Genomic DNA, 27,244 nt, shown 5'->3' on the forward strand with positions numbered 1-27,244 from the left:
AAAGAAAAATATAACAATTAAAACATATTTTCAAAAAATGTAACATCTAGGTCATGTGTGAGAGTGTAACATGGATTTTTATTTTACCTTTGAATCAATAAAAGAATAAACCTTTTACAAATTCTTTGTGTTTGCCTCATCTTGAATTGTATATTGGAGCCCTGAAAGCTGCACCAAGGTGCTTAAAGGAACACTATAGGGCCAGGAATGCAAACATGTATTCCGGACCCTATAGTGTTAAAAACACCATCTAGCCCCCTACTTGCCTCCTAACTATAGTAAATCTTACCTTTATTCCAGTCTGCTACTGCTTGCTCTGCCCCTGATCTGCCTCCAAATGCAATCAGCAATCTCCTCATAGAAATGCCAATCAGCATCTCCTCATAGAGATGCATTAAATCAATACATGTCTACGATGAAAATTGCATGCAGAGGATGGAGACACTGAATATCAGTTCTGCCTTTTCTCTAAAACAAACAGTGTTTACAGCAAAAAGGCTACAGGGACTGACTATGCTCTATCAAAACAACTACTACCATAAAAGGGACACTCCAGGCAGCTAAACAAGTTACGCTTAAATTAACGCTAAGAAGCTCAAAAATGCCTATGGTTAGTTTCTTGTCTTTCAATTCTGTGTAGTTTTCCTGCAGTGCTTTCAGCAGTGTAACCCAGCCTCCTTAGCCAACCCCTCTCACATTTCAACATGTTCCTGATTCCCAGTGTCTGAAAGAAACTTACTTCAGCTAATGAAAATAGAGACATGTCTTCTGTAGTGTAAGGAATGCTCACAGCATAGGCGTGCGCAGCCTATTGCATTAGGGTGTGCACCCTAAAGCACAAACACACGCCGCATGTATATGTATATATATATATACACACACACATAGACATACACTGCTGTGTGTGTGTGTGTGTGTGTGTGTGCTGTTAGTTTGCTGTGTGAGGGTGGTGTGTGTAAGGGTGCTGCTGTGTGTGTGTATGTGTGAGGGTGCTGGTAGTGTGCTATGTGGGTGAGGGTGTTTGTGTGTGTGTGTGAGGGTGCTGTTTGTGTGTGAGGGTGTTTGTGTGTGTGTGTTAGGGTCCTGTTAGTGTGCTGTGTGAGGGTGCTGTGTGTGTGAGGGTGCTGTTTGTGTGATGTGTGTGTGATGGTGCTGTGTGTGTGAGGGTGCTGTTTGTGTGATGTGTGTGGGTGTCGTGTATTTCTGAGGGTGCTGGTTGTGTGTGTGTGTTTGTGAGGGTGTTGTTAGTGTGCTGTGTGTGAGGGTGTTGTGTGTTTGTAAAGGTGCTGTGTGTGTTTGTGAGGGTGCGGTTAGTGTACTGTGTGTGTGAGGGTGCTGTATGTGTACTGTATGTGTGTGGGTGCTGTTTGGGTGCTGTGTGTGTGAGGGTGCTGTGTGTGTGCTGTTTGTGTGAGAGTGCTGTATGTCTGTAGGTGCTTTTTGTGTGTGGGTGCTGTATGTGTGTGTGTGTGCTGTATGTTTGGACAGATTGTGGAGGTGGGGGCAGATTAGTAAATATCCCCCCTCCCTTCTTACCTTATGTAGGGAGGGGGGATCCTTGCTGCCATGTGCCATCCCTGGTGGTCCAGTGGAGAGTGAACTCTAGCCTGCGGGGCTAGAGTTAACTCTCGTGAGATCTGAGCGTTGCCGCGGCAACGCTCAGATCTCGCGAGAGGAACCTGGCGGAGCTGCTGTCTAGAGCTCCCCGGGTCCTCTCCTGCCTCCCTTCATGCTGCTGTGGGTCGGTGAGGTAGATCTTTGATCTCCCCGCCGGCCCATGGAGGCTTAGAGCAGAGCCGACACTCAGCGCCGGTTCTGCGTGAGCCGACATGGGAGAATAAAGTCCTGGGGAATAAAGTGTGGGAACCAAGATTCCCACCCCCCCAAAAAAATAATATACACTCCAGTGTGTGTATGTATATGTGTGTGTGTATATATATATACACACACACATTCACAGACACACTCATACATTCACAGACACACATATTCACATACACTGACACACATACACATTCACACACACATACACATTCACAGACACACATTCACAGATACACATACACACACATTCACAGACACACACACACACATTCACAGACACACACATATTCACATACACACATTCACAGACACACATTCACAGACACACACACAGTCACAGACACAGACACACACACACACACACACACAGTCACAGACACACACAAATTATAATTTTTTTAATTAAAAAAATGTCCACCCAGCCTCCCTACCTGGAGTGCTGGCGTGGACTTGTCCCTGGGGTCCAGTGGGTCGGGCGGCTCTCTCCAGCTGTGTGCTGTCTGCTCCCTCTCGCCGCGCGGGCTGTCCGCTGTAGCTGGGAGCCGGAATATGACGTCATATTCCGGCTCCCAGCATCAGCAAGCGGTGCGCGGCGAGAGGGAGCAGACAGCACACAGCTCCCTCGCCGCGGCTGATATGGAGAGAGTCGCCCGACCGGGGGGAGGGGGTTCATCCCCTCTTGCCCCCCCCTCCCATCCATGACAGGGGGGACATGGGGGGAGGAAGGGGGCATTGGGGGGCGCTGAGTGCCTTCAGGAATGGCGTTCCTGCACAAAAAAAGTGCAGCAACTCCGTTCCTGCAGGACTCAATCCATAGGCGTGCCGCGGGGATTAGGGTGTGCCCAGGCACACCCGGCACACCCCGTGCGCACGCCTATGGCTCACAGCATAGACTGCACCACAGAGACAAAGCTAGAGCTCATATGTATTTCTCTCCTTGTAATGCATTCTCCTCCAGCACGTGTCAGCCAACCTCTTTACCCACTTCCCTACCAGTCCCTGTCGGTCAACCTCCTTACCCACTGTCAATCCCTTCCCCTCCAGTCTCTGTTAGTCAACGACCCTACGACCCTACCCACTGTCAACCCCTTCCCTGTCAGTCCCTGTCCTCCAACCTCACTACCCACTGTTAAAGGAACACTCCAGGCACCCAGACCACTTCTGCCCATTGGAGTGGTCTGGGTGCCATCTCCCACTACTCTTAACCCGGCAAGTGTAATTATTGCAGTTTTGTATAAACTGCAATAATTACCTTGCAGGGTTAACTCCTCCTCTAGTGGCTGTCTACTAGACAGCCACTAGAGGTCACTTCCTGCATCATAGCACAGAAAACGTGTGCTAGACCGTCGCTGGACATTCTCACGCTGTGTGAGGACCTCCAGCGTCGCTCATTTCCCCATAGGAAAGCATTGAAAAGCATTTTCAATGCTTTCCTATGGGGAGCTCTAAGGTGCATGCGCGGCATTGAAATGTTAGTACAAAAGCAAGAATGCATGTTTTCTCACATACAGTAGTCATGAAAAAAATTGATCAATAATAATGGTAAAATACCTTGCCTATAGGTGTTAGTAAGGACCCTAAAAGCATTACTAGCAGTACAACTTACTGAAAATGGAAACATAATGTAAAAAGAATGTCTACATTGAGTATAATGCCCGCATGCAGGTACTCGTCACTTTTCGACCAGGTTCTTTTCTTACGACCCACTTGTAGAACAAATTGGTCGGTAAGTGAGGAATTAAGGGATTGCCTGCTCTGGTGCATTTGTCTATGTTCAGGGAAAATTCCCCGAACATAGACGAATGCAGCAAAGCAGGGAATCCCTCTAATTCCCACAGCGGCTCACCCTTACCACCCCGTGAAAGAGCTGGTGGTAAGAGCGTGCCATCCACTTGTACAGTAAATACAGTTACACATATATTTCTAAATAAAAATAAATAAATAAAACTGCCATATTATTATGTTAATTTGTATATAGCGGCAACAAATTCTGCAGCACTTTACAGTGGGTGGACGAACAATCATGTAGTTGTAACCAGACAAGTTGGACACACAGGAACAGAAGGGTTGAGGGCCCTGTTCAATGAGCTTACATGCTAGAGGGAGTGGGGTAAAGTGACACAAAAGGTAAGGATAGTATTAGACTAATGACGGTTACAAGAGAGGAATCAGTCAGGAGCTATTAACAGTTTAATACGCTTTTATGAAGTGGGTTTTTAATGGTTTTTTTGAAGGACCTAGAGGCGTGGGAGGTGCGGGCGGACAGGAAGATGAGCCTCGCAGCTGCATTCATTAAGGACTGTAACGGCGCAAGTTGGGAGCACGTAAGACCACTGAGAAGCGGATTACAGTAGTCAAGGCAAGAAAGGAAAGTGGAATGAACCAGCAGCTTAGTTGCATCAGGCGTTAAATAGGGGCAGATGCACGCAATGTTTTTGAGATGGAAGCGGCACGATTTGGCGATAGACTGAACATGAGGCGTGAAGGAGAGGTCGGAGTCAAAGAGAACACCTAGGCAGCGAGCCTTCGTGGTGGAGCTGATGGTAGAACCGTTGACTTGGAAGGAGACAGACACAGGAGTAGCAACACTTGAAAAAGGAAAGACCAGAATTTCAGTTTTGGTCAAGTTGAGTTTAAGGAAGTAATGGTAATGATAATGATATCAATCATTATCAATCTCTGGACTGCTTATATAATGCAGACAGTGAAATTGTATAGTCCATTAACTTCTCCCACAACTGTAAAATAAAACGATTCATTTAAACTCCCTGCACCACGGAGAGAAAGGGGTTAGCCGACATTTTCAGCAACTTTAATTATATCAGTGACTAGCGGCTTCTGGCAGAGAAATTCATACCGCTACAGGTTGGTAATCATAACTAGAGTATAAATGTGGCCCATTAAGGCTTTAAGAATTACATTTTATGCTGCAAAAAAACATGAAAACAAAAACGTTTATACTTGTTTTTGTTATTGAAGCGGTTAACATACACTGTTACAATATTAACAAGAAAATGTAAAAAAAATATATAATGTGGAAATAGTTTACCTTTCATCATTGATAACATTTGTAAGGGCTTTAAATAAATTTCCTTCTGTCATCTTTTTCCATTCTAGAAGAATACCCATTCCTTTTGCTTGTACACGTGTCATGGTATCATAATGGTCACCAAAAAGTGGGATTCCTACAACAGGTACTCCATGGTACATGGCTTCAAAAATACCATTCAAACCCCCATGACTGAGAAATGCCTTAATCTTCAGGTGACCTAAAATAATAAATATAAAATATACTTATCCATACCTATATAGATTGCATTAAAAACTAAATAATTTGTCAACATTGAATAAGAGAAATGGGTGGAAAGTAAAATGTGGTGGGACGTAGCAGTTGCAATGAATAAGTGGTTGTATCTAAGTAAACTATATAAATGTGTTTAGAAAAAGTATGTGTAAAATAAGATACAATGGTCTTGTTCTAAATTACTTGTTAGTTGCATAAACTGTTATTAGTACATCACACCTCTAAAATTATACATCCCTCTTTGTACATTTTAAATCTTGGGAGGAATAATACTGTTCAGTCTAGAAGGTTTCTGTGCCTCTATTAGATAGAAATGACTTCTGTCAAATATAGGCACAAGTTAAAGGACCGCTCTAGTGCCAGGAAAACATACTTGTTTTCCTGGCACTAGAGTGCCCTGATGGTGCCCCCACCCTCAGGGACCCCCTCCCGCCCGGCTCTGGAAAGGGGAAAGGGGTTAAATCTTACCTTTTTCCAGCGCTGGGCGGAGAGCTCTCCTCCTCCGATCCGCCTCTTCTCCTCCCCGTCGGCTGAATGCGCACGCGCGGCAAGAGCTGCGCGCGCATTCAGCCGGTCACATAGGAAAGCATTCATAATGCTTTCCTATGGACGCTGGCGTGCTCTCACTGTGAAAATCACAGTGAGAAGCACGCAAGCGCCTCTAGCGGCTGTCAATGAGACAGCCACTAGAGGACATAGGGGGAAGGCTTAACCCATTCATAAACCTAGCAGTTTCTCTGAAACTGCTAGGTTTATGAAAAAAATGGGTTAACCCTAGAAGGACCTGGCACCCAGACCACCTCATTAAGCTGAAGTGGTCTGGGTGCCTAGAGTGGTCCTTTAAATTTCAGTTTTATTTAGCATCAACCCATTAACATGTATACACGTGCTGAGCACATTACAATGTACAAACATAGAAAGTTGCCAACTAAACTTAGCAGGCACACACACACACACACACACACACACATAGGCACAAACAGGTGCACACACACACACACACACAATACATAGGCAAAGATCTACACAGAGACACACACTCACTATAAAAAAATAAATAAAATAAAAAAGAGATTATTAGTCGGATGATGGGGAGATTTAACTCACAGAGGTATGACCAGACTGTGTACAAAATATTGTGTATTTTCACTTTAATTGGAGGCTGTGTGAGCTTATTGTTCTAATTCTGATGGATGGTGTATGGCAGGCAGCAGCGGTTGGTTAAATAGTTCAGAATTAATACTTCCATGCTCCTCTTCCTGGCCGACTGGCAGTCTAAACCATACATCTTGACTGGGAGTGCAAGTAGAACAGTGATAGAGGCACAGACATTAGTTGTCGTATTCCCTGTGTCTCTATTTAAACTGTGCTGTTCTTTGAGGCAGCACAGAACTCCAAATTACTAACTGTATATCTATACTGCTCTCTCTGCCGAGATTCACAGAGCAGACTGGGCAAGGACGGCAGCACTACTCAATTGCAAACTGAACATCAAGTTTCTCTCTATAGATAGGAACAGAAAGCTTGGATTTGTTTCAGTGAGTTTACAGCTATATGGGTCATTAATGCAAGGAGAAAACAATTTTAATTATGTCATCGATGAGATTTACCAAACAGGATTTACTCTTGGACACAATAATTATTATTCATATATTCATTTATTTTTATCCATTGTTACATTCTTTTTTGTCATTTATAAATGGAGATATTTGCTAATACATGCACATGTGATGAACTCTGCAGCTGTACATATAATAATTTATCAGTGTCTTATTTTATATTCTCCATTAATGCCGAGTGACTGCAATGCCAATAAGGAAGAAGCATGTCTGTATGACCTGACTGCATAGGAATTCTTCCTATATAAGAAATTAAATGACACCATCGCTATGATTGTTCTGGAAGTGATTACATGCATCACTTTGAGTAAGGAAATAGCCCTTAAAGTGAAACACTGAGCACCATAACAACTTCATTGCAATTAAGTTGTTATGGTGCAAGGTGGTCCCGGAAGGCATCTTAGCTGATGGTTTAACCCATAAGTCTGGACGATGGTGCCTGATCGCTCTGCTTCTGCACTTCTTCTGAAAGTCAGTGGCTTCAATCATTCAATCAAGAAGCCTCGGACCAGGTGCTGATGGCTTAGAGAATCAGCTGATGCTCTCAGCCCATGTGGCGCACAGTCCAGGACTTCCTAGACTGTATATTCCCCTTGGAATAGGGCTGGGTTTGACAAATCAAGGAAGTGAAGGGAGGTGTAATTTCTTCCTCCCGGCGCTGAGGCTGTGCAGGGAAATTGCAAACTGGCAGGGCACCAGGTAACGACGGCTATGCTCGCTGCCAGACCCAATTCCACAGAGCAGAAAAAGCAGTGTTTACATTGAAAATCCTGCAGGCACAGGCTACAAACACTAAAACAACTAAATTAAGCGGTAGTGGTTCTGGTGACTATAGTGTTCCTTTAAGAATTGTATTTTCAGCGCCAGGAAAAAAACACTGGCTCCTAACTTTTTTAGCTGGCTCCTAGATTCAAAGTAAATTTGTCAAGCCCTGGAATAGGGCCCACACCTCCTCCTGTTTTCGTTTGTCAAATTTGTATTGTCTTTTCGTTATATAGTATTTTGTCTTTTTACTTGTACCATTGTAACAATGGACAGTGCTACTGAATGTGATGGATCATTATAAATAAAGTATAATAAGATTAAAACCTCTGATCTTAAGATGAAGTGAAGGGGGAGAAAAATCGGGCATCATCGTCTGGACTTTTGATTTAAACAGCTTGTTAACTATTTAACCCCTTAAGTTAAGACAGTGTGCAGTCTTTTCACACCATAAGAATTCAAAACGTTGATTTTTAAACCATTTGTTAATGGTTTAACTCCTTAATGTAAGTTGCACAGGACCTCTGCAAACCATAACTACTTAACTGGGCAGCACAGCGTGAACACATAATTATATGTGCTTGCACTGCGAATGGGCACTGCAGAGAGAGTTTCAGCAGCACTCTCTGCAACATCCTTTAGGTTGGTGTGCCAGCGGCCTCTTCACACCACACCACTAGCAAACCTCTCTACACACATACAATCTCACAAGTAGCAGCCAAACACAAATGCAACACTACAAGCAGCCTCTTCATGCACAATACTTTTTACTTGTGCAAACACAACCGTAAGCGTGTCAATAAATTTGCATGTCATTATTTTTATATTTTAAAAGGAATGAGAGGTCATGCTCACAAGATTTAATTTTTTTATTAAAGGGACACTATAGTCACCTGAAGAACTTCAGCTTAATGAGGTTGTTCAGCTAAGAACTATAGCACCCTGCAGCCTCTCTCATGTAAACACTGTACATTGAAAGTGAGGAACACCTCCAGTTGCAGTCACTCAGAGTGAACCAGAGGGACTTCGGAGTTGATGGAGGCATAATATGCCTCAATCCACATAGATCTGCTGTCAGCAGAGCACAGAGCAGCACTGTGCACAGCATCCTGTTATTCAGTATCTTCTCCCTCTGCATGCAGACACTGGACTTTCCTCATAGAGATTCATTGATTCAATTCATCTCTATGAGGAGATGCTGGTTGGCCAGGGCTGTGTTTGAATCATGTTGGCTCTGCCCCTGATCTGCCTCCTTGTCAATCTTAGCCAATCCTATGGCGAAGCATTGTGATTGGATCAGGCTACCACATGTCAGCAGACTGCTTGTTTTTCTGAGTCTAACAGCATGCAGATTTACAGCTTCTGGCTTGAATACAGTAAGATTTTTAATATATATTTATGGAGGCGTGAGGGGCCCAGGAGGGCTACATGGTGGTGTTAACACTATAGGGTCAGGAATACATGTTTGTGTTCCTGTCCCTATAGTGATCCTTTAAAACCCTGTTTTTAGTTAGAGTAACCCTGTTAAAGTTAATCCTATTTGGGGGCCCTGCCAGTGAATGGATGGAGGACAAAATGCATCTTTGATTATGTAGCCATAATTCTTGTATTGGGAGGGGAGCCCTTGATTTCCTGTAGCAATTGGGCACTGTAACTTGTTAGTCCCCTCTTCAGAAATGTACACATGATAACACATTATTATAAGTTCTCCATTAGCACGTTCCACAGCATATTGTGTTTTTTTTTCTTTGCAGGTATTGTTTGTTTTTGGCGTATAAAGGAGGAAACCACACTAGTATTGTAGCACCTTTTTGACTTAAGATTTTGTTTTTTATACTTGTAAGCATCATTATAAAAGCAGTATTTACTATTTCACCGTTACCAGAATATCACAACAATGATGAATATAAATAACAGCCAGCATGCTTTTCTTATTTATTCTTTTTATGTGTATAATTACAGGGGTAACATCTGAGACAGGATTGCTCAAATTAATTATAGAGGACTGTGAAAAATGCATTTTACTCACCCAATAAGTCATTTTGAGGTAGCCATTCTACCAGTTTTGTGTTGTTTCCTAAATTGTTTGGTTTGCTCCCAGAAAATCTAGAAACAAATATAAAATAAATAATACACATTCAATGCAGGAAACATGCATACTTTTTATTACTTACTATTTGAATGGGTAAGTATTCATTTTGTCTTTGTCACTTACCGCCAAATCACTTTCTGAGGTAATTTTGCAAGTGCGCCAGCTAGTTTATGTGCAATGTCTTCTGACAAGTACTTCACACCCGCTCCAAATGAAACCAGAACAAATCCATTTTCATCCACGCTGTCCACCCACATTTTAAAATCCTTTTAAGAGGAACAATATTGTCTTAGTCATGCTGACTTACACTAATACATTTGACAATAGTAATAATTATGAACACATGTAAAGGGATTAATTAACAACACTGTCTATGCATCAATGCAGTTAACCTTTGGCACACCTTGTGAACTACATGCTTACACCCTAATCATTAGAAGATACCGAGTTGCGAAGGTTACATGTCAATGACATGGCTGGGATCAGAAGTAATGCCCACAAAAAAGGTGTGTCAGTCTGGTGCATTTATAAGAGAAGCATTTAATTGAACAAAGCCTAGCAATATATAGCAATGCCCAGCAGTTAATAAAAGGTATATTTTTATAAGTTAGGAAATGTTTTATATAATACATAAATATACATTTTGATATTCTACGCATATAGTTATGTATTATTTTACATAACTAAGTGATTTGATTAATTATAATTTGAGGGACCTGCCTGATATTCCAATCAAAATTTAATGTGCAAGCCCCATATTTGACAATATAACTTCCCAAAACCTTGTAAAACATATACATGGGGAATATTGTAGACCTCGCTGAACACAAATATTAGTTTTTAAACAGTAAAACTTATAATGACAATGATCAATGATATCATCAGTGAAAGCGCATGTTAAGTGTGAAAAATGCAAAAAATAAATAAAACAAACACTAACTTTGACCATTGGCTACTAAAAGACTGGACAAACTTAATTTTAATTAGCCTGGGTTGTCTACTTTTGCAAACTGACTACAGTGATCAATTGGTAAGGTATACATTTTACTGTGATCAGATTATTATTATTTTTTTAACCCCTGAGAGTCAACTTTTATTTTTTGTAACCCTCAAGGGTTAATTTTGTTTTATTAACTAATTTAAAAATATTAAAATGGTATATTTAGCTAGCTGGGTGGAAGGATGGTGAGGAATTGGGGAATTCATTGTTAGGCTAGATAGAGGTTAAGTTTAAACAAGTAAAAAACATTTTAATAACATATTTTAAAAAATACCACCCTCCTTTACCCAGTCCTAATAAAAATTAACCCCATTTCCTGCCAGTTGATCACTACCTACAGTGATCAAAATACAGATCACAGTATTATACTGTGATCCGATTTTTTTTTTAACCCCTTAGGGTTAACTTTTTTTTTTTAACCCTCAGGGGTTCAATTTATTTAATTCATTAATTTAAATATTTTAAAATAATATATTTTGCTAGCTGGGGTCGGTGGGAGTTATGGAAAATTGGGGAATTTACTGTTAGTGCTGTTTACTGCTAGTTAGGGGTTAACGGTAAAAAAAAAAAAAAAAAAAACTTAGACAAATGTTTAATCTGTAAAAAAAAAGTTAAGAAAGTTGAAAAAAATTATTAAGCAAAAAAATAGTTAAAATAGTCTAAAAACTAGTTTTAAAAAGTAAATTTTTTTAAAAAAAGTAAAAAAATACATTTAAAAATGCTCATTACCACTACACCTGGAACAAACTAGAGAAAATTTGATCCCACGCTAAGATTCAAAATACGCCTTTTGAATTACCCCAGGGTGTATTCTTTAATAAATAGTATGTGTTTGTGGGGAAGTTTCAATAACCAACCATCTAAACTAATCCAAAATGGAGCATGGATGCTGTGTCCATGCTCCATTTTGGAGTAGTTTAGATGGTAAAACTTCAAAGTTAGAAAAAAACTGAATGGCTGTGTCTCAAATGTGATTCTTCAACATCCACATATACCTGGCAAAGGTACATACGAGGGTATTTCTGTACTCAGACGACATAACTGAGCAACATATGAAGTATTATAGAGTCGTAGCACACATAAGGTTTGCACAATATACTGTGCAAACTCACTGTGTGTCAAAAAGGCAAAAAAACTGCTTATTACCACTACACTTGGTACAAGCTAGCAGAAAAATGATCCCACGCTAAGGTTCAAAATATGCCTTTTGAAATACCCTGGGATGTCTTTTTTAAGAAACGGTATGCCTTTATGGGGTAGTTGGATTATATAGCCTGCTAAAATGGGACATGGACACAGCGTACAAATTCAAAGTTTGAAAAAAACTGGAATGAGTGTCTCAAATGTGCCCCTTCCATGTCCACATATACCTGGCAATGGTACTTATGAGGGTATTGCTGTACTCAGACGACATAGCTGAGAAACATATGAAGTATTATACAGTCGTAGCACGCATAAGGTTTGCAAAATATACTGTGCAAACTCACTTTGTGTGTCAAAAAGGCAGAGTATTGCCTTATTACCACTACACTTGGTATAAACTAGCGGAAAAATGATCCCACGCTAAGGTTCAAAATATGGCGTTTGAAATACCCTGGGATGTCTTCTTTAAGAAATGGTATGTCTTTATGGTGTAGTTGTAATTTTTAGCCTGCTCAAGTTCTCCAAAGTGGGACACGGACGCATCAAAACCTTCCATGAAAATTCACACTTAAAAACCTGAACTTGTCACGTCTCTTTTACAGCACTGTAACCTCACAAAATAGTGTCTAGGTCATACATTGGGCATATTGTTTTACTCAGAAGATGTAACTGAGTATAATTTGGGTATTTTAATGACAGTGGTACATATTAAGTGTAAGAAATACTCAGCAGAAATGCAACATATATGTGAAAATGCCATCCCCCTCCCCCCCCCCCCCCACCACAAACATTGACATAAATTGGTGAAAAAATGGTGACAAGTTAAGGCACAATATACACCATATAAGATACCCTAGGGCAGGGGTAGGCAACCTTTTAGCAGCACTGTGCCGATATAGGATTGTGACATCGCATGGCGTGCCGATCCTATTATTTTTAAATTGAGGTGTGTATGCTGCCGTATTCTGCTTTTGTTATTTTTACTGTAATTGCTTTGTATCGTTGTATTTGTGCGTATATGAGCTATTATATTGTATATGTTCATTAGTAGTTTATGGTATCGTGTATGATACATATGAATGTGGGCTATGTATGAGGGCTGCTTGTGGAATTGTGTGTGGATGGATATGTCACATTGTGTGTTTGGTAGTGTGTGGGGGCTGTTTGTATTATTTGTATGAGGGGACGGATATTCTGCATTTCTGTGTATATCTAGCAGTGTGGGTGGCTTCCCTAGGTTCCAGTGGGGACCATGCTGGCCAGGTATAGCTCAAGTATAGGAGCTGCAACAGCAGCTGCAGGCTGCTCTACTACAGTGTGGATTCCCATCCACAAGTGCTGGGAAGAAGTGATCTGAGATCACTTCCTCTATGTGCTGCAATGCATAAATTGAGGATTGTTCTTCACCACCTCTTTGTATTAACAGATATCTGAAGTTTTACTGGGACTCCTGATAGGACAGAGCCTGCTTGGCTCCAGCAGCCTTGAGTGCCATGCATGGCACTAGTGCTGTAGGTTGCCTACCCCTGCCCTAGGGTGTCTGCTTTATCAAATGAAAGCCCTTTGTGGGGTAATTTGAACAGTCACACTGCTAGAATACCCTAAAATGAGACATAGGCCAGTCAAATCCATCTACGTAAATCTTAACTATAGAAACTGAATTAGCCTTGTCTCTTATATGGCACTGTAGCTTTACAGAAAAGTGCCAAAGGCATACAATGGGGGTATCGTTATACTCAGCAGATGTAGCAGAACACAATATGGGGTTCTGGGCAGGAATAGCACACATCAGCTTTACGAAATACACATTACAAAAACCTTGTTATATGTGTATATGCCAAAATAAAGAAAAAACACAATTTGACTCCAATATTTAGCAGAGATTGGCGTTGAAATGGCTAAGTAAAAAGTGTCAAACTAAGCTTAGGTAAATAGCCTGTGATGTCTACAGGGGCGTATTTGCCGCGAGGCAAACAAGGCATTTGCCTTGGGCGGCATTTTCCAGGGGGCGGCAAAAAAAGCCGCCCCCAAACGCCCAGGGCAAATGCCTTGTTAGCCTTGCGGCTAACAGACATCCTGGGCTGGTGGCTGCTGGGCTGGTTGCTGGGCGGGCGGCTGGCGAGGGAGCACTTCCTCTGAGCTGTCTGCTCAGCTCCCTCGCGCGCCGCAGAGTGAGGCTGGGAGCCGGAATATGACGTCATATTCCGGCTCTGCCTCCCAGCCTCACTCTGCGGCGCGCGAGGGAGCTGAGCAGACAGCTCAGAGGAAGTGCTCCCTCGCCAGCCGCCCGCCCAGCAACCAGCCCAGCAGCCCGACCGGCAGCCCCACTAGACCCCAGGGAGAGGGAGAACCGCCCCAGCATTCCCAAAGGTAAGGAGGCTGGGGGGGGGGGTAAATTAAAAAAAAAAATGAGTTAATGTGAGTGTGTGTGTGTCTGTTAGTGAGTGTGTCTGTTAGTGTGTGTGTGTGTGTGTGTGTGTCTGTTAGTGTGTGTGAGTGTCTCTGACTGTGTGTGTCTGTTAGTGTGTGTGAGTGTGTCTGTTAGTGTGTGTGAGTGTGTCTGTTAGTGTGTGTCTGTTAGTGAGTGTGAGTGTCTGTTTGTCTGTTAGAGTGTGTGTGTGTGAGAGTGTGTCTGTTAGAGTGTGTGTGTGTGTCTGACTGTGTGTGTCTGTTAGTGTGTGTATGTCAGTGTGTGTGAGTGTGTCTGTTAGTGAGTGTGTGAGTGTGTCTGTTAGCAGCTAACAGACACACTCACACTCACTAACAGACACACTCACACACAGACACACTCATACACTCACACACACACACACACACACTGACAGATACGCATCCATTAGCTAACAGTTAGCTAATGGATGCGTATCTGTCAGTGTGTGTGTATTTAGAAGGCGGGGGAAGGGTTGAGTGGGGGTGGCGGGGGGGGGGGGTGGGGGTGATGGGGGCGCCTGAGTTTTGTCCTGGGGCAGCACAAAACCAGGATACACCCCTGGATGTCTACTTTATATAAATATATACTTTTGTGTGGCAATTTTGTTTTCTGGGATGGCTACTAAACCTACAAGACAAAAATACAAAATTCTAAAATTGTTGCAAATTGAAATTGTATTTTAGTCCTTGTATTTTGTGACCTGTAGCTTTCAAAATAAGCTGAAATCCTAAACATATGATGTACTCTACAGGGAGTGCAGAATTATTAGGCAAGTTGTATTTTTGAGGATTAATTTTATTATTGAACAACAACCATGTTCTCAATGAACCCAAAAAACTCATTAATATCAAAGCTGAATATTTTTGGAAGTAGTTTTTAGTTTGTTTTTAGTTATAGCTATTTTAGGGGGATATCTGTGTGTGCAGGTGACTATTACTGTGCATAATTATTAGGCAACTTAACAAAAAACAAATATATACCCATTTCAATTATTTATTTTTACCAGTGAAACCAATATAACATCTCAAAATTCACAAATATACATTGCTGACATTCAAAAACATAACAAAAACAAATCAGTGACCAATATAGCCACCTTTCTTTGCAAGGACACTCAAAAGCCTGCCATCCATGGATTCTGTCAGTGTTTTGATCTGTTCACCATCAACATTGTGTGCAGCAGCAACCACAGCCTCCCAGACACTGTTCAGAGAGGTGTACTGTTTTCCCTCCTTGTAAATCTCACATTTGATGATGGACCACAGGTTCTCAATGGGGTTCAGATCAGGTGAACAAGGAGGCCATGTCATTAGATTTTCTTCTTTTATACCCTTTCTTGCCAGCCACGCTGTGAAGTACTTGGACGCGTGTGATGGAGCATTGTCCTGCATGAAAATCATGTTTTTCTTGAAGGATGCAGACTTCTTCCTGTACCACTGCTTGAAGAAGGTGTCTTCCAGAAACTGGCAGTAGGACTGGGAGTTGAGCTTGACTCCATCCTCAACCCGAAAAGGCCCCACAAGCTCATCTTTGATGATACCAGCCCAAACCAGTACTCCACTTCCACCTTGCTGGCGTCTGAGTCGGACTGGAGCTCTCTGCCCTTTACCAATCCATCCATCTGGCCCATCAAGACTCACTCTCATTTCATCAGTCCATAAAACCTTAGAAAAATCAGTCTTGAGATATTTCTTGGCCCAGTCTTGACGTTTCAGCTTGTGTGTCTTGTTTAGTGGTGGTCATCTTTCAGCCTTTCTTACCTTGGCCATGTCTCTGAGTATTGCACACCTTGTGCTTTTGGGCACTCCAGTGATGTTGCAGCTCTGAAATATGGCCAAACTGGTGGCAAGTGGCATCTTGGCAGCTGCACGCTTGACTTTTCTCAGTTCATGGGCAGTTATTTTGCGCCTTGGTTTCTCCACACGCTTCTTGCGACCCTGTTGACTATTTTGAATGAAACGCTTGATTGTTCGATGATCACGCTTCAGAAGCTTTGCAATTTTAAGAGTGCTGCATCCCTCTGCAAGATATCTCACTATTTTTGACTTTTCTGAGCCTGTCCAGTCCTTCTTTTGACCCATTTTGCCAAAGGAAAGGAAGTTGCCTAATAATTATGCACACCTGATATAGGGTGTTGATGTCATTAGACCACACCCCTTCTCATTACAGAGATGCACATCACCTAATATGCTTAATTGGTAGTAGGCTTTCGAGCCTATACAGCTTGGAGTAAGACAACATGCATAAAGAGGATGATGTGGTCAAAATACTCATTTGCCTAATAATTCTGCACTCCCTGTATAAATCAAGACACATAAATGAATTTATTTTGAATTACTTTTTCTAAGCTGGACATATTATGCACATATTATTGCCAAAACTGTGAATAAAATGTATTATTTTTTTTCTTCTTCAATTTTTTGGCATTTTTATATAATTAATGAGAATGTATCTATGTATATGTGACATCAAATTAAAGCCCTGTTTGCCCTCATATTATACAATGTATATGTGTTGGTGCAATAAATGACAGAGATGCAAATTGCATTTGAATACAAACAGTAGAAAAATGCAGAAATTCTGAAGCTGTGTCCTTAAGGGGTTAATATTTAAGATGTAAATTATGGTTGAACAGACATATAGGTTTTGATTTTGTTTTGATCAGAACTTGTACATTTGCCTCTGTCCTTAAGCAGTTAAAACATTTTGCCTATCGACCGAATGCCCTAAGTGTGCTTTGCCCAATGCAATAACATCTAGTGCTCTTGACACAGATGTCAAGAACACTATAGAAAATAAACCTGGGACTGCAGGACAGGACCCCAAAACTGAACTAGGGTTGGGAGGAATGTCCTAGGAAGTGAAAAACCTAGAAAATGTACGCTGAATTTTTCCCTGATGAGGCAGCTAAATGTTTGTTGGGATTTGGTTTATATCGCTTGTTTTTTATTTTCATTGAGCACTTAACTTATCCCTTCATGCACATGCCGATCTTATGACGGCTTGGGTAATTGTGAGCCTTGAAGGAAAATAGTCTTAGTGGTTGGAGGTTTTTGTACAACCTTTTGCATAACTGAGGTATTTGCTTGTGGCTAAGGTGTTTATTTTATTTTGGTACTGAAGGTTGTCTCTTTTACATTGAGACAACTGTGGTTATTGTTCAGTGTATACACGTAGACCAGTGATGGCGAACCTATGGGTACGCAGCCATAGGTCGCCAGGGGGTAGCCGGCGCCGGTCGGCAGCAATGCAGAGTAGGCACCGGCCTGCCCAAAAGGGCATGTATTCAGCAGTCTGTGTGTGTGTCCATTAAGCAGACTGTGTGTGTGTATTCAGCAGTCTGTTTGTGTGTTTGTATTCAGCAGACTGTGTGTATGTATTCAGCAGTCTGTGTGTGTGTGTGTTTGTGTGTATGTTTTCAGCAGACTGTGTGTATGTATTCAGCAGTCTGTGTGTATGCATTCAGCAGTTTGTGTGTATTCAGCCGTCTCTGTGTACGTATTCAGCAGTCTGTGTGTATGTTTGTGTGTGTATTCAGCAGACTCTGTGCATGTATTCAGCGGACTATGTGTATGTATTCAGTGGACTGTGTGTATGTATTCAGCTGTCTGTGTGTACTCAGCAATCTGTGTGTATTCAGGTTTAATTGCCATGTTGGCACTTTGAGGAAAAATAAGTTGGCATGTATTGCGGTTTGGGCACTCGGGCTCAAAAAGGTTCACCATCACTGACCTAGACACTGCGGTTAGGAGATTGCTATACTTTCTATTAGGAATTTACATATGTAGGTTGTGTTGTTGTTTTTGAGACAACTGAGAGCATGAGAATAAATTTAAAGGGGCAGGTTCTTTAATTTGCATCTTATGTACACTTAAGTAAAATATATAATTCAATCCAATTACAATTGTACTATTTACTGGGTATTTTCAGATGGGCTGTTTGTTTCGTATCCTACTTTTATTTTATTTAACAGCAGCTCAATATCAGCCAGTTTTCTTAGTGATCTAATTGGCATCCTATTAATAAAGCCTGCTGAGACACTTGATACATTATTGATCCTGTAAACTGCTGCTAATTTGTATCTACAATCCCCAGTTCTCCTTTTCATTTAATTTTACATTCTGGGTGATTTAAAACATTACCGGTTTTGTGATACTCCCTAGTGCAAGGCTTGACAAATTTGTTTGAAATCTAGGAGCCAGCTAAAAAGATTAGGAGCCAGTTTTTTTTTTAAACTAACAAAGTTTAATTTTCAACAAGAAAAATGCAACCCTTAAAGTAAAACTAAAGTCACCAGAATCACTACAGTTTAATGTAGTTGTTCTGGTGTCTATAGCATATCCATGTTTTCAATGTAATCACTACCTTTTCAGAGAAACACCTCTAGTGACAGGCCACTAAAGTCCTAGGTCAGAGCTGCACAGTGTGCAGCACCCACGTTCAACGTCTCCAAACTCTGTATGGAGGCGGTAAATGTTTCTCATAGAGATGCGTTAATTCAACGCATCTCTATGAGGAGATGCTGATTTGCACAGCATGTTTTGCTGCGCATGCGCAATACCCTCCCAGTGCTTTCCCATGGGAAAGCATTGGCTTAGCGGAGATCATTGATAACCTCAGTCATGGAGGTGGGACCAGCCACGGCAAAACTGACACGGCGTGGGAAAAGGTGAGTAAAAACACCTTTCTCATGTAATTGGAGGGGGCTGGTACCTAAAGAGACGTACACTGACAGGCACACACTCTCTTACTGAGACACACACCCTCTGACAGACATATATTGACAGACACACACTCTGAGACACATACACACAGTGACAGACACACACACTCTGACAGACAGACAGACAGGCACACACACAGACAAACTGCTATTTTTACTTTAATTTAAATCCACTCAGCCTTTTGGAAAACTGGAGTGTTTTTTCCTGGGGTCCTGTGTGGCTGCTCTGATGAACTTCTTGCAGTTCCTCTCTGCTCTACTGTGCGCTTTCTGTAGTGATGCCGGGGCTTGAGTGACGTCATATTCCAGGCATCACCAAACAGTCGGTGAGGGAGCAGAGAGGAGCTGCAGGAAGATTACCATGCTCCTAGTGGCGGCTGGCTTCAATGTTTGCTACGCGGCTTGGCTAAAGGCCAACAAATCCCAGGCGCCTGATCGAAATTTCTATCGATCTACCCTTCAACGTCCATCTAGAGAGACGGAGGTTCATGCAAGTGACAAGGGAACTCCGTGAAAAGGGGATCCTAAATAGATGGGGAGCATCGGGCACTCTAGTAGTGTCTTAACCCTATCAGCACAAGAAGATCCCCCAGAATTCCTGAAGGCACTCCACTTACCCAGTAACTGATGGGGCCAACCTGACGCGAAAACGAACCACCGAGACGGGAGCGTCACATAAAAAGACGAGACTGCTGAACCCACCATAGCCTGGTGCGGCGGACGGAGCACGAGTACCACTCAAGCCGCTAACACCCCACAGGACTCACCAAGACACGCAACTTACTTTAACTCACTGCTGGTCTTATAATACCCACAAAGTTTAATGGCAGTTTGCCTCCAGTTTTGTCCCTTTTGCTTTTTATAATTTTTTTTTTTTTTTTTATAATTGTTCCAATTTTTTACATTTTTGTTATGCTTGAGAGTATGCCAGGCTATAAGAGATAACAGAGGGCTAGTATGGCATGAGACTTTCACGATCTGAAACCCTCTACACAAAAAGAGGAACTTTCCTAAAGCATGATAACTAAAGACAAGGATAATTATTCTTTTACTAGACCTGTTAGCATTTACGCTGTATGCTTCGTACTGTTTATTAATGGGTTACTAAGAGGGACTGTATCACTGCAGAGAAGCAGACAGGAGAGTGGAGGGGAAGGGCACAGCACACGTCCTATTACCATACCCGCTGACTTTAGCATATCAACAGAGGACAAACCCAGTGAGCATTATAATACATGAAGGGCTCTCCCTTGTGAGATGCCGCGGCTGAAACTCGTAGGCCTGGTGGGGGGGATACCACCGCTTAAAGCGGACATACCCGACCAGATGACTATCTGCTATAACTACGGTCCCAACCTCTAACCTAAGGAACGCATGAAACGACCGGGCGGTGCATACGCCCTAACTTAACTTAACTGACATAGAGCATCGTCCAGGCTGATACGGCGTGGAGAGCCCACCGGACTATCCCAAACAAAACACAGACATACCCTACACAGACTCGCTAACCTTGCGCGACACACATACCTAGACTCAACAACACTGATCAGTGCTGATCATTCCACATACACTCACAGCCTCCCTCACATCGGGAATTAACTCCATGACCACACAGTAACGGACAGTCTATCCTGTGGGGCACATACAGTTATTCTTGAAGCATCGTTCACTGATACTACCTAACTTAAAATTAGTCATGTTAAAGGACCACTATAGGCACCCAGACCACTTCAGCTTAATGAAGTGGTCTGGGTGCCAGGTCCAGCTAGGATTAACCCTTTCTTCTATAATAGGGTTAATCCAGCCTCTAGTGGCTGTCTCATTGACAGCCGCTAGAGGCGCTTCCGCGCTTCTCACTGTGATTTTCACAGTGAGAAGATGCCAGCGTCCATAGGAAAGCATTGAGAATGCTTTCCTATGGACTGGCTGAATGTGCGCGCAGCTCCTGCCGCGTATGCGCATTTAGCCAATGACGGCGATATGGAGGAGGAGAGTTCCCCGCCCGGCGCTGGAAAAAGAGGTACATTTAACCCCTTCCACCCCCTAGAATCCGGCGGGCCCTGAGGGTGGGAGAGCCCTCAGGGCATTATAGTGCCAGGAAAACGAGTATATTTTCCTGGCACTATAGTGGTCCTTTAACCTGTTTGCTAGACAAAATGCGCAGCCCTAATTCACATACATAAACATGCATATGGTTATTGATGCCGTAACTGAACTGTGTTGTTACCTGTCAAGACACTGTTGTATTATTATATCCATTTAGACCTGATTTTGCTGTTGGGGCGTTACAGGTCAGCTGGTACCAACTTGCACCAACATAAAATAAAAATAAAGAATTAAAAAAAAAAAATAATTAAAATACCGTAAAAATGATATATAATTATATGTTATTATAAATAACACATGTGCATTCATTTTCATTCCATTGACCAAACATGTCAAGATACCTGGGGCTCTCCTTTATCAGGTGGGGCCATTTCTAGTGGCCCCACACTCTTTGGTGAGCTGCATGCAGTGTTGAAAGTGAACATTGCATATAGCCCTTTAACTCCATAAACACTGCAGTGGATGTATCAAGCTCAATCATAGTTGGTCTGTAACTGGATCTTATGTTATGGAGGGGTCTAAACAAAAAACAGAAGAATTCCCTCAATGCCCCAATGCCATTCTGATCAGTGCTGGGCTGTCAGTAGCCCAGATGATTTGATTCAGGGTTAGATTTTTATTTTTTATTTTTTTAATTCTTTATTTTTGTAGTGCAGGTGAGTACAAAGTATAAACGTGCGCCACAACAGCGTTCATTAATATGGGAACATAGATATGTTAAACAGTGGCCTTGAAAACATGCACATTTTTAAGGGTAAAGTTACTTAAGTAGATATGCCTATATGATAACAATCAAATTAAGAGTAGATTTGTTTGTAGCTTCCTGACTACTTTGGTACTCAAGGTTATACATATAAGAGAAAATAATTCTGAGCTACATCTTATCTTATGTTTGAAGAGGCTTGGTATATAGTAGACATATTGACAGTTAGGGCAAAGTAGATCATGTTGGTACTAAGGTTTATATCGTGTTTCAAGAAACATCTTAGAGGTATGCCAGGGAACACATTTAGGCAGAGACAAAAAAAAAATATAAGGCAAAATCAACTGTACTAAGCTGACTAACAGTGAGTAGGTCGGCATAATTAGGGCATTTAATTTAGAGTTCACGAGAGTCACTTAACCCACGCCAGCTGCTGGTATGTTGTTGTCTCCCCTGGTGGCCTGCCTGCCACAGTGAGGGTCGGTCTCTCGGTGGGTGGATGAGGCCTGTGGGTAGTCCGTTGGGGGCTGCTGGATACTCCGAGTGGTGAGGCTCAGGGTGGCCTCCGCAGCTCTTCTGTATAAACTACGGGAGGGCTCACTGTTAAAACGCCTTTGCCTAATGGTGGCTGCCGTTCTCTTAGGCAGCCGGCCTCCTGGTCGTCCCGTTTGTTGGGCTCTCGACCCTGAAGGGTGGCAGCGAGCGGTGGGCGGTAATAGACCGGGTGCTGCTTTCAAGCTGGCTCTTTTATGCCTGGGTTTCTATGGGTTGGGGCCTGGTCGCATGCTCCGAGGCCCATCAGCCTCATGGTACGAGCCACTAGGAGGTAAGTTCTGCTGCTTGGCGGTCGTTTTCTGCTTCCCCTGTGTCCACGTCCCCCTGCCCCACAGACTTTGCCACAAGGCTCCGAAGAGTTCATCCAGCCACTGTTCGTAATTGTCCAGCAGGCTGTATGTCGTCGGCATGGCAGCCGCCATCTTAGCTCTGGCTGTGTAGCAGTATGGTGAGACAGGATCAGGTGAGTTCCCTGGTTCCTCTTTTCGTCTCTTGGTCGAGTCTGTAGGCATAACGATTTTGCCGGGATATCCTTCACCGGCAAGGGGGGGAAACGGGGTTTCCAGCGCTTCCCGCTTGGCTGCTCGCAGGGTGGTCGGCCGCCTCTCCCACGCTTGCATCCGCGGGTAGGCCTCCAAGCTGTGTCAGCTTCAACGTGTCTCACCGAGCACGGCTGGTCGCTCAAATGTGTCTCAGGGTAACGCCGATTCTCTGGTGCACCCAAATAGTAGTTTTGTCGTGTTATATTAGTAATACGTAGCTTATTTGCAGGTTCCTGCTCGGAGCTCTGGTGTAGTGCGACCAGCTTGCTCGATGGCTAGGCCCCGCCCCCCAGGGTTAGATTTTGAATTGGGATTTGGTTTAAAATTAGAGGTTGGTAAAGCATTAAGGATTTAAATTGGTAATGCGGTATTGCTGTACTCAAGAGATGTTGCTGAGCATATTTAAGATCAATAAACTATAAACTTAAAAAAAATGGTGAAAAAAAGGCACCTCAATAAAGCTAGCCCTTATTGTGTCCATATTTAGAAAGTGTATGCTTATATGAAGTAAGTTAACAATATGAGCTTCTAAATGCCCCAAAATGCACCTATCTTCAATTTGCCATTAAAGTGGTACCTTCAATTGGCAGGTTTTATGTTCAGCTCTATATTTTAACAAGAAATTGGCAATGGTATGCAATTCTGTACTCAGGAAATATAGCTATAACAGTAGCACATAATACGTTTACAAAATATACTGCTATGGCACATATCAGATTTAAAAAATGCACAGTTAGAATATGTGTATGTATAAAAATAGTTTTTTTGTGTATGTATACAGGGAGTGCAAAATTATTAGGCAAATGAGTATTTTGACCACATCATCCTCTTTATGCATGTTGTCTTACTCCAAGCTGTATAGGCTTGAAAGCCTACTACCAATTAAGCATATTAGGTGATGTGCATCTCTGTAATGAGAAGGGGTGTGGTCTAATGACATCAACACCCTATATCAGAAGTGCATAATTATTAGGCAACTTCCTTTCCTTTGGCAAAATGGGTCAAAAGAAGGACTTGACAGGCTCAGAAAAGTCAAAAATAGTGAGATATCTTGCAGATGGATGCAGCACTCTTAAAATTGCAAAGCTTCTGAAGCGTGATCATCGAACAATCAAGCGTTTCATTCAAAATAGTCAACAGGGTCGCAAAAAGCGTGTGGAGAAACCAAGGCGCAAAATAACTGCCCATGAACTGAGAAAAGTCAAGCGTGCAGCTGCCAAGATGCCACTTGCCACCAGTTTGGCCATATTTCAGAGTTGCAACATCACTGGAGTGCCCAAAAGCACAAGGTGTGCAATACTCAGAGACATGGCCAAGGTAAGAAAGGCTGAAAGACGACCACCACTGAACAAGACACACAAGCTGAAACGTCAAGACTGGGCCAAGAAATATCTCAAGACTGATTTTTCTAAGGTTTTATGGACTGATGAAATGAGAGTGAGTCTTGATGGGCCAGATGGATGGGCCCGTGGCTGGATTGGTAAAGGGCAGAGAGCTCCAGTCCGACTCAGACGCCAGCAAGGTGGAGGTGGAGTACTGGTTTGGGCTGGTATCATCAAAGATGAGCTTGTGGAGCCTTTTCGGTTTGAGGATGGAGTCAAGCTCAACTCCCAGTCCTACTGCCAGTTTCTGGAAGACACCTTCTTCAAGCAGTGGTACAGGAAGAAGTCTGCATCCTTCAAGAAAAACATGATTTTCATGCAGGACAATGCTCCATCACACGCGTCCAAGTACTCCACAGCGTGGCTGGCAAGAAAGGGAATAAAAGAAGAAAATCTAATGACATGGCCTCCTTGTTCACCTGATCTGAACCCCATTGAGAACCTGTGGTCCATCATCAAATGTGAGATTTACAAGGAGGGAAAACAGTACACCTCTCTGAACAGTGTCTGGGAGGCTGTGGTTGCTTCTGCACGCAATGTTGATGGTGAACAGATCAAAACACTGACAGAATCCATGGATGGCAGGCTTTTGAGTGTCCTTGCAAAGAAAGGTGGCTATATTGGTCACTGATTTGTTTTTGTTTTGTTTTTGAATGTCAGAAATGTATATTTGTGAATGTTGAGATGTTATATTGGTTTCACTGGTAAAAATAAATAATTGAAATGGGTATATATTTGTTTTTTGTTAAGTTGCCTAATAATTATGCACATTAATAGTCACCTGCACACACAGATATCCCCCTAAAATAGCTAAAACTAAAAACAAACTAAAAACTACTTCCAAAAATATTCAGCTTTGATATTAATGAGTTTTTTGGGTTCATTGAGAACATGGTTGTTGTTCAATAATAAAATGAATCCTCAAAAATACAACTTGCCTAATAATTCTGCACTCACTGTAAAAATTGTTTTTTTGTTGTTTTTTTTAACCACAACCTTTCACATACACTGGTGAAAAAAGCACAATATACATCATACATCTACTTTTACAAATAATAGGCCTTTGTGGCGTAATTAAACATTCAAACTGTTACTTTGGAGAAATATGTGATGCTTTGAAATACATGTCAAATACAATCAATAAAGCACTAGTGTCAATAAACAAACTAAGCCTGCCCAGGCTGACACATGAAGCTGCACTTTGAGCCGTGTGTTTTATGGCAAAATTGATTTCACTGTACACCTTAAAGGGACACTGTAGTCACTCTTAAAAAGTCATCTTATTGAAGTGGCTAGTGTATGGAGTCCACTGGTGTCGCCATTCCACTCAGCATTAAAACCATTTTTAATATTTTATTGCTAAATAAGAGCCCCCAGCATTCCATTGCATATATGTTGGGGAGCTAATGAGGAAGCATTAAAGCATGTTAGCACGAGCAGCAATAGGCAATAAGCATGTTAGCACGAGCAGCAACAACTATCAGCCTAACACAACACTCAATGTGTGTAATCAGTGTGGTTAGAATTAATTGTGTAATCTCTGTTTTAGCCATGTCCCCAACAGATGCTGGGCTTTTGTAGGGCAGGATTAGTTATTTAGTGTCAAACTGCTCGAACTGGTTTAACATTGACTGGAGGGAGGGTGCTGCATTGACTGGAGGGAGGGGGCCGGCCGCGTAACACGCTGGAGCCGCGGGCCGGGTGGCAACCTCACAGGTCCAGAGGCACACCTGTCACTAATGCTGAGGACTGAAGGAGGAGGGAGCATGTCTCTCTATCATGCTTCCTCGCGGTTCCCACAATTCCAAGCCCCCGAGGCTCTCCACTGCTGGTCAATGCAGGGCTGGCACTCCCTCCCCGTTCCGCGGGCACCGTGCAGGCAGCCGGCAGGGTAGGGAGGAAGTGAGGGCCCGTGAGCTCAGCTGCAGCTCCTCCTCTTGCGAGCACAGAGCATTGTCGCGTTTACCACGGCAACGCTCCGGCTCTCGCGAGAGTGAACTCTAGCCCTGGAGCTACGGGCTACAGTTCACTCTCACCACTGTGACCACTAGGGATTCCTGGTGGTCGCAATGGTGAGAGTGAACTCTAGCCCCATACACACACACCATACACATTCCCACACTGCCCCTCACATACATACACTGCCCCCCCATATACACACTGCCCCCCCCCACACACACCATGCACATTTATACACTGCCTCCCATACACACATTGCCCCACATACACTGCCCACCCATACACACATTGCCCCACACACACATGGCCCCACACACATACAAAGCCCCCCCATACACACATTGTCCCACACACCCTACACATTCACACACTACACCCCCCACAAACACACTGAACCTGTCACACACACTGCACCCCTCACCCATTGCACCACTGCTCCTATAACCTACTACAGCCCAATATCCCAGCAGACCCCAGGTAAGTTGTCAAACTGTTCTTAAACGGTTTGACTACTTACTCTGGGAGGGGGTCCCGGCACTCCTGGCACCAAAACCACTACACAGAGCAGAAGTGGTTATAGTGCATGGATTATTTCTTTAAATAATCTACAAGTGCCCCTCCCGAGATCAGGCTCTGGATCCGCCACTGGTGTATGTGTATATATATATGTATGTATATGTATGTGTGTATATATATATATGTACATTTATATATGCATAATACACAGAGAAATGTCATTAATATGTACCATATGTAATGAGCTGATATTGGCCCAGTCTTGTTGTTAGGTGCATACTCCACAACAATAACATATTTAAAGTTAAGAGCGCACCCACAGGACTTCAAAATAAACAAGATAACGTTATTTTTTACAGTTGTGCCCTACATACATTCACCATTTCAGTCCCATTACCAAGCTTTCCTTAATATGTCAAGGTAGTTAGACTGAAACACTGATTACATGCAAAGGCAAGTTTGCTTAAAATAAATCTGCACTTTTGTTTTTTTTGAAGCCTATGAGTGTTTTTTTTTCACATTAGAGTAATACATTTTAATTTTAAGTTATGTTTTCCAACTCTGTATCTGCACAGTATGCTGG

General features: G+C 42.6%; 1 protein-coding gene across 7 annotated transcripts in view; it reads right to left on the minus strand.

The window, feature by feature from the left end:
- UGT8 (UDP glycosyltransferase 8) overlaps window positions 1–27,244 on the minus strand; it is a 76,688-nt gene that overhangs the window by 1,899 nt on the left and 47,545 nt on the right. For all 7 annotated transcript variants that reach the window (XM_063458268.1, XM_063458267.1, XM_063458266.1 and 4 more), the window contains exons 3-5: window positions 9,725–9,867; window positions 9,539–9,615; window positions 4,874–5,093 (exon numbers count right to left, since the gene is read on the minus strand). In XM_063458268.1, coding sequence (XP_063314338.1) covers window positions 4,874–5,093; window positions 9,539–9,615; window positions 9,725–9,867 — 440 coding nt within the window. The remainder of the gene's footprint in view (window positions 1–4,873; window positions 5,094–9,538; window positions 9,616–9,724; window positions 9,868–27,244) is intronic.

This window comes from Pelobates fuscus, chromosome 6 (genome assembly GCF_036172605.1).
Source record: "Pelobates fuscus isolate aPelFus1 chromosome 6, aPelFus1.pri, whole genome shotgun sequence".
NCBI classification, from domain to species: Eukaryota; Metazoa; Chordata; class Amphibia; order Anura; family Pelobatidae; genus Pelobates; species Pelobates fuscus.